A 13184-nucleotide genomic window follows, 5' to 3' on the forward strand; every position below is an offset into this window, starting at 1 on the left:
ATGGCAATATGGCTTGGAAAATTGTCTGGATACTCCTCTATAAGGCCATTCAATACATTGGCAAATACATTCTTAGCATTCCCCGGGTAAGCGTCATCAAATGAAAATACAGTATTAGGCAGGCGGCCGATTGTTAACTTGGGGTAAAAAATCTATTCATATGGAAAGTTTTGACAGAAGGAAGTCAGTAAGCACCACCTGAGGGAACTTATACCTAGGCCAAATATTGTCAAATAAGTATGATGTGTTCGAAGTAAACATGAGTTTAGCCAATCCAGGGATAGGCTAAAAGGCCTTAAAAACTTTCGCACTGTGATGAGCTTAAGCCACAAATTGAGATTAGGAATGCGAGCTTTCAAGTACAGCACAGCATCAGCCACCGAATCGCGTAAACTTAAAGGCGCAGAGCTCGTCGCTTCAAAACAAACAGGGGTCCAAGCTTGTATCTTGGGCACCAAGAAAAAAGAACACAGCTGACTTCTAATATTATCTTTACGTAGGTGTTATAAAGAGAGAGCAGAGTGGCCCGACGCACACCGTATTCTTTTTGCTGATTCTCACCAACCGGCCAAGGGTACGCCCATCTTTAAACACAAGACTTCTTATTTGCCACCTGCGTAGTCTAACTGCGGATCATGTTTATATCCAAATATTTAATATAACCAATCTGCGGGATTATGATAGAACAATATGAAAAAGAAATGTTAACGGAAGTTGCCCGTGGGAAAACGAGGGAGTAACATTTGTTTACATTCAAAGCTAACCTCAGGCTGTCCAGCTAGACTTTCAGAGAATTTAGATAATACACCTCTAGATGGGGGGGGGGGGGGGGGGGGGGGGGGGGGGTGTTAAGTTTTGGAATTTTCGTGCCCTTTTTGAAAAAACAATCTCTCCCTGAAGAATTTCCTTATCCCCGCAAAAGAGTTTAGTAATATGCTGCGTTCTGCGCGGTCGTAGCACTTGGTAATATACAGAGTAACTAGAGCTTAAAAATCTTTTTGCCTCTTGGCAACCCTAATACAACTCTTCAAATCTTCGTGCGCGCTCCAAATCGAGCATCCCTGTCGGAATCCAATCTGCGCCTCGCTAATGCCACGAAAGGTTAGAAGATGATCAGTGAGACGGCCGTAGACTAACCGTTCTATAAGCTTAACTAAGTGATAGCGATCGGTCGAATATTGTCGAGATGAAAACCTTTCCCCTCGTCTTTTAATCGTAAAATTAATGTCGCTATCTTCCGAGCTTGTGCAATCCAGGCTTTTTTTATAGGCCAATTTAAAATCAGCAATAGTTCCGAGGCAACGACGTTCGGTGGCATTTTTTTCATGGCAACTGCTACTCTGTCAAGCCGAGGGGTAGGCGACTGCAGGCAAATAACTACAGACCTTAATTCAGATACAGAAAACTTAGTCAGGTCTGAACCAAACTAAAATCGGGTTGCAGAAAAAGAAGTGCAAGCTTGAGAACACGCCACAAGATCTTGGGCTATTGATTCCAATTGATATTTTTGTTCGCGCGTCGACAAAACCGCCGACTTGGTGGTATGAAAGGAGGGAAACACTTTTGTACGTTCCATGTATCTATAAAGATATCACCGGTAAACTGGGTTAGAAACATATGTGCTCAGATTCTCATTATATTCACCCTTAGTATCGGATATTATTTTTAAAGGAATCTGCGAAGAATTTTTAATTAATCGTGTTGTTTGGGTACTGGTTTTGGCCAGGCGCTTTAATGAACCAATCTCCTGATGAAAGGCGTTTTCGCGTTCTTTATTCCGCCAGCTGAAAGAAGACTACTTTTTAATGCCAGACTCAACTATCAACATGATCGGCGAGTTATGTCTAACACTGAAGATGATGACTGAGGACCGCGATTCGATTTATCAAAGGGGGAAAGTCTCAGCTAAAAACTTCTGGAACAGTGTAGTGTTGACAAATTTTTGTAAAGTAGCAGTTCTTCTAGGCGGGCTGCACTCAATGATGAAAGTGATTGGGTAGTGGTCACTGAACGTACCGCAGTCTATTGTAGACCACCATGTTACGCCAATATCATTTGAAGCTAAATCATAATTTGCCCTCATAAATAATTGCAAGGCTATTACAACAATACACGTCATTTCTTGACATCCAAGACCAATGTAATTGCCTACTATAGTCTGTTGTGAAACCGCATATGGCATGGGGGGAATTCAAGTGCCCTGCAAAAAAAATCATTTGAATTATTACGCAGTAAAGCTTCTAAACAGTCTGTCCTACGGACACCTGCGGAGAAGGAGATATTTGCAATTATGTCAGCGACTCTATGCCTAACAATGCTTTCAACAGCAAGTATCTCATTATCAGGCCCAATAAATTCATAAAAGATCTAGTCAGATGAACCACATTTGTAGAAATCAATGTTAAGAAGCATCCACTACTGCCGTGTGAGCTGTAAAATCATGGTAATGTTTAACTGTGAAAGGTCGATTAGGAGAGAGCCAAGTTTCTTGCAGTAAGATAGTAATAGGGGTAAGTTTAAGAATAAACTGCTATAGGCCGTAGAAAGATTATGATAAGATAGAACGACAAATCCGCTGGAGTATACAGAGATACCCGCCATGATTATAGCCTTAACAATCAGGCAGGAACTTAAACACATCTGATTTCTGCGTAATTTCATGTGAACCTTTCCTATATTTGTCTGTTAAAGTATTAGCGCCTTCGTGGAGGGTACTCGGTGCTCACATGTAAACAACTTCGTGAGCACCTATTTGCCACGGGTTCTTTCAGTTTTAGAGAAAAAGAATCTAGACAGGTCGGCGAGGCTGAGAAGAAATGGCATTTGGAAGGAACTTCGATCAGGAGGGAACTCAGGCGTTGTACCGGCGGAGGTGTCCGCCGGCTTGTACTGCCGCCTGAGCGAGCGCCGTCAACTGAGAGGCCGACCCACAGCAGCTTCAATAGAGGTTTTTGAGTGTCGAGCATATTAGAATACACGATACAATAAAAATGTATTTTAGATACTGATAATTTGATTTGGAGCACGCGATACATTATTCAGATACACAAAATGTAACTAAAGTTAGTTTTGCAGGTAAACGTATCCTCGATAGTGCCCATGACTGCTACCACCTATATTTGCGGTGCGCAAACACACTGCTAACGCGCGAAGATTTCTGTTCTTCCGATACCTTCCTGTATTTTCAGGATCATAAACTTATTGTTTACCTGAACCGAGCCGGTGAATTTGGCCGGATCCTGAACGCAGTCGACCTACTCAGTTATTTATAGCGTCAGAAGGGAATAATAAACGTAACACACTCAAGATGTTGCGGGCATGTATCGGGTATGGTTTATTCCTATTTCCGGTACAATGCAAAGAATCAAATTAACCTTTATGAGGATTTAGCGAAGAGATTTAGCTTACGTTTTCAATGTTAGGTAACGCGACACAACACCTAACCTTTCATTAACATGCCCTAAAGAACCTGAGAGACATCGAGACAAACAAAGTTAGGCCAAGGTTAAACACGGCAATACCATCATCATCAATACCCAGACTACACCCACAGTAGGGGCGAAGGCCTCTCCCATAATCCTCCAATTAACCTGGTCCCCTGCTATCTGCATCTAATTAACCCTTGCGAACGTCTAAACCTCATCTTCGCACCTAACTTCGTATAGCCCCCTGCAACGCTTTCCTCCTATTGTAATCCAGTTTAATATCCTAAGCGACCATCGGTTATCCTCTCTTTGCAGTACATGGCCTGCTTGTGCCCAATTTTTTTTTTTTGTTTCCACTGAAATGTTATCAACTCGTGTTATTTCTCTGACACCACTCGGCATACTTCCTATATCTTTACGTCGTTCCTACTATTTACCGTTCCATTTTCATCTGCGTTGCCATACACCTGACTGTTAAGCTTAAGTAGAACCCGTTTCGTTAGCTTCAAGTTTTCAGTCCCATAGGGATACAGCTATGCGCGCCGTGAATTGTCTAGAGGTTGTTTTCAAAGGTTCTTCGGGGATATGAATTGTCTCTCCTTATGTGCCACTGCGAGAATTTCCGACGTTCGCGGTGACGAGTTTTTTTTTTTTTCAGCTCTAGCCGATTTCATTCTACGGGGGTCTGAAGGATAAAATCAAAGTACCCCTTTGTCTGGAAGCGAAACTGTTGATAGTGCTGGGAGTCACCTGGGAGAAAGCAATGCGTGAACACGCCAAGTGTATCCTACAGATAAGTGCTAAATGGCCACTTGCATTGTTTAGCCCCTCTCTACTGTGGGTATATGCTGCATCTTCAGCTCAAATAATTAAACAGAATATTCGCAGTTTTCTTCTTCTTCTTCATTTACCCTGGCTTTGATTTTCAAGCTCTTTTCATATGTGCTCAAAGTAACGCGCCTTGACGCAATATATGAGACATTCTGTGCCAACCACCATTACATCGTGCCAGCACCACTCTCTTGTAGGTATGTCGCCACATAATCACTGGATATTACTGCAATATCGGTAAGGGTCCAGTGTAGCAGAAAATACGGCGTCGTCATCGCTGTTGTTTCAGTGAACTATAAATCTTGATGGAAAATTCAGGAGCAGTTCTTAAATTTTAATAAATATCACAAGGAAGTTTTGTAACAAAAGGAAGACAAGCGTAAATGAAAACTCAGTCCACTTTGAGGGGGGATTGAAGTCCAACCAGGACTTTCGTGTTGCGAGATAGATACACTCTCATGGGTCGCGACAGCTTTCTGGTTAAAGTTCAGTAAAGGTGGGCCTACTGAGTGCGCAATGCGAAAGGGGTCCTTCAATTACACAATTGCACTCTGACATTATTGTCAATGACTAATTAGGCCTTCTATGTTTAAAACACCAGCCACGGGAATAGCCGTGAGGATATCTTGAATCGTGGCGATGACGCGTTTCATAGCGATTACTGTCGGAAGCGAGCGATTACAACCTTTTATAAAATCTACGATTTGTAAACCCAATGCCCTAATATAGAATAACAAAATATCTCGTGTAACTAAACGCGAAAGATTGCAATCGTCAGAAAATTCACGATGATACGCTGATATTGTTTGAAGGTATTTCATATCAAAATATAAAACAGAAATGAGGAGCAGGTTGTTAACGCGAAGCGAACTCAAATAGTACGCTCTCCGTCGTATTCCTTACCGAGATGGGACGAGTTAAGCTAATGTCCAGCATGTTGTTTATATCTTTCGAACATTTAGCAAAGGAAGAACTACTGCCGGAGATGGTCCCTAGTTTGTGCCAAAGTGCACTAGCAGCAGATGGCGTTTATCCAACAATGGAAACGCCGCCGAAAAACGAATTCATCGCGCTAGAGTCGTATAGAAATACACAGCTGGCAGACGGCGCGGCCGGCTCCGCTCCATGATCCACTTTCATTTCCGCCACCGACGGCGCCGCCATCGCTTTGCATGTGGCGTATATACTTTACTCGTGAGCGATACCAGTAAGCTGCCAGTCGTTATCGGCGAGTATTTGCTAAATGCCCACCATCCCAATCTAATTCTCCTAGTGACGTCCCTTTCATAGTCCGGAACACGTTTCAGCCCCATAGACGAGTACAGGTAAGATGCAACTGTTGTATACGTTCCTCTTGATCGATACCGGTAAGCTGCTAGTCATAATCTGCGAGTGCTTGCCAAATGCTAGTCATAATCAGCGAGTGCTTACCAAATGCACTCCATCCCAATCCTATTCTTGTTATTTCCTTTTCATGGTCCAGATCTGCGACTACTACCTGTCCTAAGTAGACATATTCGCCTACTACTTCCAGTGCTTCCCTACCTGACGTAAACTGCTGTTCCTTCCAGATGCTGTTGAACATTACCTTAGCGTCGGCCTTTTGATTTTCAGGCCTACCTTACGGCATTTCCAGTCTACGTCATCATTCATTTTTTGCAGTTCATTTCCTGAGATACTTAGCAAGGCAAAGTAATCAGTGAATTGCAGATTACTGAGGCATTCTCCATAAACCCTTATCCCTAACTGCTCCCATTCCAAGTCTCAAAATACTTCCTCCAAGAAATCTGTGAATAGTACTGGGGAGATTGCGTTTCCTTCCCAAACGCCTTTTTTTATGATAATTTTGTTGTTTTTCTTGCTGAACTATAGCTTTATTATGAGATTTAACGTCCCAAAGTGATTCAAGCTTTGAGAAATGTCGTAGTAAAAGGCGCCGTAAATTTCTACCACCCGGGGTGCTTTAACGTGCACTGACAACATACAGCATGCGGCCGCTTTGATTTTCGCTTCCATTTAAGAACTGCAGCCGCGGCCGCGATTCTGTCCCGCATCCTTAGGCACAATATTCGAGCGCCGTAACCACTGCGGCATGGAGATTTATGGTTACTGAACCGCCCCTATATATATCTTACGGTACTTTAACATATGGCTTGTCTACAGCCTGAGTTCTCCACGCCTGCATGACTACCGATATTTCTACTGAGTCAAATGCTTTTTCGTAATAAATGCTGATGAAGGGCTGATTAGTTACCGGTCATATTTCTGACACTTGGTTGGTGGTATGCATATGATCGATAATGGAGTATCCTCTCCGAAAACATTGTTGATCCTTCGCTTGCTTCAAGTTTAAGTGTGCCTTACTAAATGCCTTGTACGTAACGAATAGTAAGCTCATTGGTCTTCAGTTTCGCAAGTCTACAGAGTCCCCTGTTTATGAATTAAGACAATGTTAGCGCTCTTCCGTGATTCCGGTACCATCGATGGCACCAGGCATCATATATATACATGGTCGCCAGCTTTCCTAGCATGTCGCCCTACTAAAAATTGTTAGTTATCTCGCCCCCCCCCCAGATGCTTTCTCCCTTTGCATAATTTCTAAAGCTTTCTTAAGCTCCTCCTTCATCACTGGCTGAACGTCTGACTACGCTTCACCACTGCCAATCTCATTATAGCCCTGACTGGTTCGGCTACTGTATAGGTTAGTAAACTGCTCGGCTACGTTTACTATCCACTACATATTCTTTATGACATGCCCACCTTTTCCTTTGACGCATACAACTGATATTTTGCTATGCCAATTCTTCACCCTTTAAGGCTGTACAACCAAAACGAAAGCGGCGCCTTTCGTTCGATCCTCCTATCTTCGTCTATGTGTGGCAGCCTCTCGGCCAGCTACGTCCACTAGATGACAAGTGCTGCTCTCAACACGACAGTAGTCACTTTATACCCATGGGCGAGACACTGCCGTCCGTTGTTCCAAACGGCTGCACCGGCGGGGCTGTTGCCGACTGACGTAATGTATATGAAGCGACCAGGCAAAGGCCAGCACACGGCTCTGGAGACGGCGCGGCTATGGCGAAGCTGCGCTTCATTGATGTCATGGTTGTCACGCGGTCTGTCCTGGGTTCAAGGTCAACATTACGCGTTCCGCGAAGAAGCAACGGAAGGGCATAGTAAAGCTTTCGCTTCAAAATTCATATCATTCTTTGAAAATGCGCAACTAGACATCCGAAAACCTATTCAGCGAAAATGTTGATAAACAAGGTAGTTAATATGCAATTTAAACAGGTGAGGGCTGCTATACTATCCAGCGGCCACGATCTATTGATCTGAACATCATATCCTCCTTAATTACGCCCTACTGGCTGCAGCCGCAGGCATCGGACCATTGAAAGCGCGGAGGGGGGGTGGGGGGATAGCTATGTGGCTGTAAAGGCGCACTGTAGGGAAGTTCGTGGGCGCTTTCACAGAGATCGCATGCAGGGCGCGCGAATGCTCACAGCTCACAGCATCTATAGCAGAGTAGGTAAAAATGCACTTTAAAGGAAGTTCGCGATCGCTCGCTTACATACACGCGCACTGCATATGCGATATAAGAAAAGCGCCCGTCAATCTGTTAAAGGGCCACTGTCCAAGGAAGGCCCTTTTAAGCAAAGGAGCCCAGTGTTTCGATCAGGTACCGGAGATAGTCTGTGCAAAATGCTACAGTGACACGCGTGCCGCAAAGCATCGAAAATACAATTCAAAGCTCACTCATGCTCTCCTTTGGTAAGCCAGCTTCCCCGTTTCCTGCACTGGCCCGACGGGCCACAATAATGACGTACGTACCGCGAACGACGTCCATTGGTCCGTCTCGCTGACTGACGAGAGAAGGATGGGTGTCTACCGCTCGCTGCGCGCTTTTCCCTCGCCACGGCCAGAGTGAATCCAGTGGCGCGCGCTCCCTCGGCCGCTTTTTCTTTTCGCGCTCGCGGAGTGCCACGCCCCACCTCCCGCCAAACGCGGAGGAGGAAGGGGAATTTGTCTTGCGGAGGCTTGACGACCTCGGGCAGGAGAGTGAAAAACCTTTGCGAGGGAACGGAAGGAGAGAAGCATGACAGAATTGGGTAATTGCGGTTGCTGTAACTGCATTCTTAGTTACTCTTTTCAAAAGCATTTTGCGGCCTTGCGTTCTAGGGGCGAAATCTCACAGTTACCGGGGAAGAAAATATTTTCGACCGGAGGGTGGACAGTGGGCCTTTAACGTCCAGAACGACATGCGCCAACTGGCTCAAGTAAATCGAGCACTATACTAGAGACACTCAGAAATAGTGCGTGTTCAAGATGGTCGGTCGGCACAAAAAGCATACTCACAAGCGCCGTCTTCTCTGGGTTAATGAGCAGCTTTTCTCTGGCCAGGTCATAGAAGGAGCAGACAGGGATCTCGATGCTTGGATAGGGCGAGTGGACAATGCCGTCTTCGATGCGGACCTTCATCTTTCCTGAATTTTTAAGTAGCTGCGAAGCTCTGTAACGGAGACGTGAGATGCTACAGCTTCTCGCTGTGGACTAGATACAGCAATTTAGGGTCTGCTAAGCTGACGACTGGCTTTCTATCCTCAATACAATCTACGTGATGCCGCACATGTGATACACATGTGTAATTGCATTGTGTGGTGAACATCTCTAATGAATCCAAAGACGAATATTCTATCTAGTATTCTTTTTGTGTTTCAAGAAAACGAACAATAACTGCACAATGGCGGCGGCTGCTATTCTGTGTCCTGAGCAGCAATTGTCGTCAGATAAACGTAATAACATTACTAGTCATAACTCGAGTCTTTTACTATAGGACGCAATAATAAAAATGCTTACCAGATAGATATACCAGTCGAGAAAGGAAAAGCTTATGTCTCTTCTCAAAAATGTTCTTTTTAAGTAGTACATGCATGGTTCAAATTACGAGAAAACTCATCCTGCAGCAGTCTCATAATACGTTTTATCACGTGGCGAACTAAAGGGTCCCTTGACTACATAAGATTGACTTCGCAGTCACAACTATAGCATTCAGCACTAGGGTGGTTCACGGAGTTGCCATTATTTCTTTCATTACAAGAAGTACGCATGTCAATGGATCCTAAGGCATCCACCCCTCTGATCAACACACGTCAGCGAGATATATAAAGAGAGCAAACTTTAATAACAACACAGGAGGACAGGTGGGCATAATGCAATGAGTTGCTTATAATGAAAATCCAATGAACATGCTGACATAACGACTGGCTTCCATTCTTTTTCAGCAGACTTTTATTTGTAGCAGACGCAGTTTACGTCGTGCTCACAGTGTGCTTTGAAAGTTCTGTATGCGCACGAATATCAGCAGTCCCTCTTACGGAAGGAGATGCGCACGTACAATGGATACCCCATCCACCCAATCACCAATCACCCAGCGCCTTCATGAGCTTGGGATGACTGCAATCCAGCATAGTTGCGCAACTGCTCGCCTGCTTCTGACCGCAGTATGGCGGCACCACCCCAACTAAAACGACACTCACCATCTCTTCAGCGCCGTTCTCCACCTCCAGGAAACTAGGCTTCACGGCTGATGAAGGGGAGGCCGCCGGAAAGTTAGATTTGTCAACACCTCTGCCTGTGTTTATGTTGCAGAACAAGCTTGAAGTACGCATTGATGGCATTCGCCATTTGGCCTTGGTGGATACTGGGGAAACCGCGTCTGTTATGTGCTTTGCTTTCAAGAATCGTCTGGGACGTAAAGTGATGTTCAGCATGAATCAAGCGGTCATAATTTGTGGTGCTGGCGATGAATATCTGGTGCGAATTGGTGTGTGCTAAGGAAACCGTTATTGGCGATCTAGCGTTTCGATCAGAGTTCTCAGTATTGTCTCATTCTGCACATTAAGTAATTCTTGGAATAGATGTCTTGCCATAGTATGTTAGACTGCCGAAATCGACAAATTTCACTAACACCACGTTGATGTCAGTTCTTGTGTAGGTCTCGGCTCCTGATTTAGGAGCGTTTTCTCTATCAGAACACACAGTTGAGCCTTACGATGTCTGCTGAGTTCATCCAGGTTGTATCATCAAGAAACTAGTCTGACGATTGTGATGCCGTAGTTGAACCTACTGCAATCACCTGCGCAAACAAGAGTCTTCGTGCCCTGTTGCTTTGTTTCAGTGACTAGAGGCCACACCTCGGTGTGGCCTCTAGAGCTAGCCGTGCTACGTCGTTTAATGAAACGCGTCCAATTTGAAGATTATTTCTGCGGCTACACTAAGTATCAGTGCTCATGGAGACAAGGCACAACCCAGTGCAGAGTCTCGATATAAGGCCATGGTTAACCCGTCTCTGTTCATAACCGAGCGCAGAATTTTGATTGATCTACTATCCAAGCATGTGTCTGCTTTCGATTTCTCCCAGGACCAACCGCCAGCGATTCCAACTTCTCATACTCATTATACAATTGATACCGGATGGTCCTCCCGATTCCAACCATCAGCGATATCAGCTTCTATTCATCATGAGATTGATACCGGATGCTCCCGCTTGATGCGACAGAATCCTCACCATGTGTCACCAGCCGAACATCAGCTAATCGATGAACAAGTTCGTGACACGCTTCAACTTAACGTCATACAGGATTCGTCTAGTCCTTGGGCGGCTCCTGTTATACTGGGGCTGTATTTTCGACAATTCGCCATTTTGTTTAAATGGTGACCTGCGCCTGAAGTATGCAGTACGACGGGGCCAGGTTACGTAAGTATATTTTGGGTTGCGCATTCAGAATAAAAAGAGCAAATAAAGTGAAGGAAAAAAGCGCTGTTTACTACTATATATTGGCGCCAAGTATGAAACACCATGAATCTATCTGGCACGAGACGCTTTGCTAAAGACGTCCCCATGCCGGGCTCCCTCTCCCTTGGAGGCCCCCTAGGGTCTTCCTGAGAGAGCGGAGGGGCTTCTACATCGACGACAATAAAGTTATCTTCAACTTGGACCAAGCCGCTGCGGTGCATTTCACGATTCGAAAGCCTCTGGTTGCAGTGAGGATGGGTGAAATATGTTTTGGCGTTACGGTCTCAGTGTGTCGTGACATGCTTGCGGACATTCGCCAGAAGCTATGCACGGAAAGGCTGCGCGAGTTTCAGCTGAAGAGCAAGAACAGCAAAGACATATTCGCCGTGGGTAGGTGCAAAATGGGAGCGGAAAGTGCCATTGCTTTCATAAGCGCCGATGACCTCTAAAGTTCAATTATCAGCGGATTTTAAATTCAGGAACTAAACTGTATAAGAACCTAGTCGTAAACAGCAAGCATCGACAGATTGCCGAAGTAGCCCCAGCCCTGACGAAGAGGCGCTTGCGCAGCCGGCATTGTCCGTGCCAGAAGACAACGCTCGTGTTCTCAAAGTGTCATTTACTGTTTGGTGCTGGCAGTGCTGCCCCACGTTTTTTATACAACCGCGTCACGAACAGCTACCGTCAGGTCAGCAAGTCTGCTTAAGTTTCTAATGTCTAGTGTGGGCTTGAGTTGTGTACAGCGCGAAAAGCAGCGCAGAGAGATGGAGAGAGGAATAGAAGATGCTTGTGTGTGTGCGCCGTACAGACACATACTGTGTGAGAAATACCGAGAAACAGAAAATTATAATATCAGAAGGTTAACTAGGCGATGCCCTGACTACAGTATATGTGCAGAGAAGGATAAACAAACAATGAAAAAAAAGCGAAAGGTGACTGAGATAATCGGGTGGTGCCGCCCGCTCTTATTCTTTACTGTGGAAACGGCAAAATGCAAATCAATAGAAGGAGATTATTTTCTGGCTGTATTAAAGACGGTAATCAACACAGAATGTCAACAACATCAGATTGTTACAGTGCGGCAAGCCGATGAAAAAAGGAGACGGATCATGATCGATGGCGGTGGTAGATGACATTTAATGAAATGTTAGTGGGCCTAGCATGAGCGCTCCTGCTCGCGCCACTGCCCGCTTCTTCGTCGTTGCTCGTCCGTAACATGACCCGAGGCCACTGAGCGATCGTCCCGATCGTGGACGAGGAAGTTTACCGATGGTGATGATTCTATGGCATGATGATGGGCGTGTCCGGATGCTTGGAGAAAAAGAGGAAGTAGGAAGAATAGAACGGCTTGCTGGAACGATGACATCCGATGAACCTTGGCCCAGGACACTCTCGTTCCACACATTGCCATGACTCGATGGCAGAGGACAAGGTACGCACTGCATGGCTGGGCAGGGGAGGATGTCTTGAAGTGTAGCGTTGTCTTGGGTCGTGGGGTCTTTTGGTGGCGCATTTGGTCAGTGGGGTCATATATGGTCGTTCGGGTCTCTTCTTGTGTCTTGTGGTTATGTGTGGCGTATCGGGTCAGTCTCTTATTCCTGGTGTCTTTTGGTCGGGGCGGGAGGACGGAGCGCAGGAACGGCAAGGTCTTGCTGGATCCGGAAGGCTTGGGAAAAGCCATGCGATGCCTCCTAACCTCTCGCTGATGGCGCAAGAAAGTCACAGGGCCCTGAAGCTCCGGACAAGGATGAGGGGGTTGATGATGAAGTACCCAGCCCCTCCAACCAAACGTTACGGGGTGGCTAGCTGATGAAGAAAGGAGACGGAACATGACCGATGGCGATGGTAGACGACGTTTAATGATGTGTTAGCGGACCTAGCGCGAGTGCTCCTGTCCGCGCCACAGCCCGCTTCTTCGTCGTTGCCCGTCCGTAACAATATTATTAGAGCGTATCGTCCTAACTTTTTTTGAGGTACTTATTTTTTTTTCCAAAATGTGCACAAATGCTGAGCCTGCATGCACATTAAAACTGAACTTTACACGAAACACATCACATGTGGCAAAGCGAACATGTGCCATGCACATGGCACATACATGTCTTTATTAAAATAGAAGCTGTCAGTATTTTTGC

The 13184-nt window shown here is 45.5% G+C and overlaps 1 protein-coding gene across 1 annotated transcript in view; it reads right to left on the bottom strand.

The window, feature by feature from the left end:
• LOC146191953 (putative 4-coumarate--CoA ligase 1) overlaps positions 1–8735 on the bottom strand; it is an 80502-nt gene extending 71767 nt beyond the window's left edge. The window contains exon 1 of the mRNA XM_084600408.1: positions 8613–8735. Coding sequence (XP_084456534.1) covers positions 8613–8735 — 123 coding nt within the window. The remainder of the gene's footprint in view (positions 1–8612) is intronic.
• Positions 8736–13184: the final 4449 nt, after the last annotated feature.

Source organism: Amblyomma maculatum, chromosome 4 (assembly GCF_055883805.1).
Source record: "Amblyomma maculatum isolate TAMU_Amacu chromosome 4, ASM5588380v1, whole genome shotgun sequence".
NCBI classification, from domain to species: Eukaryota; Metazoa; Arthropoda; class Arachnida; order Ixodida; family Ixodidae; genus Amblyomma; species Amblyomma maculatum.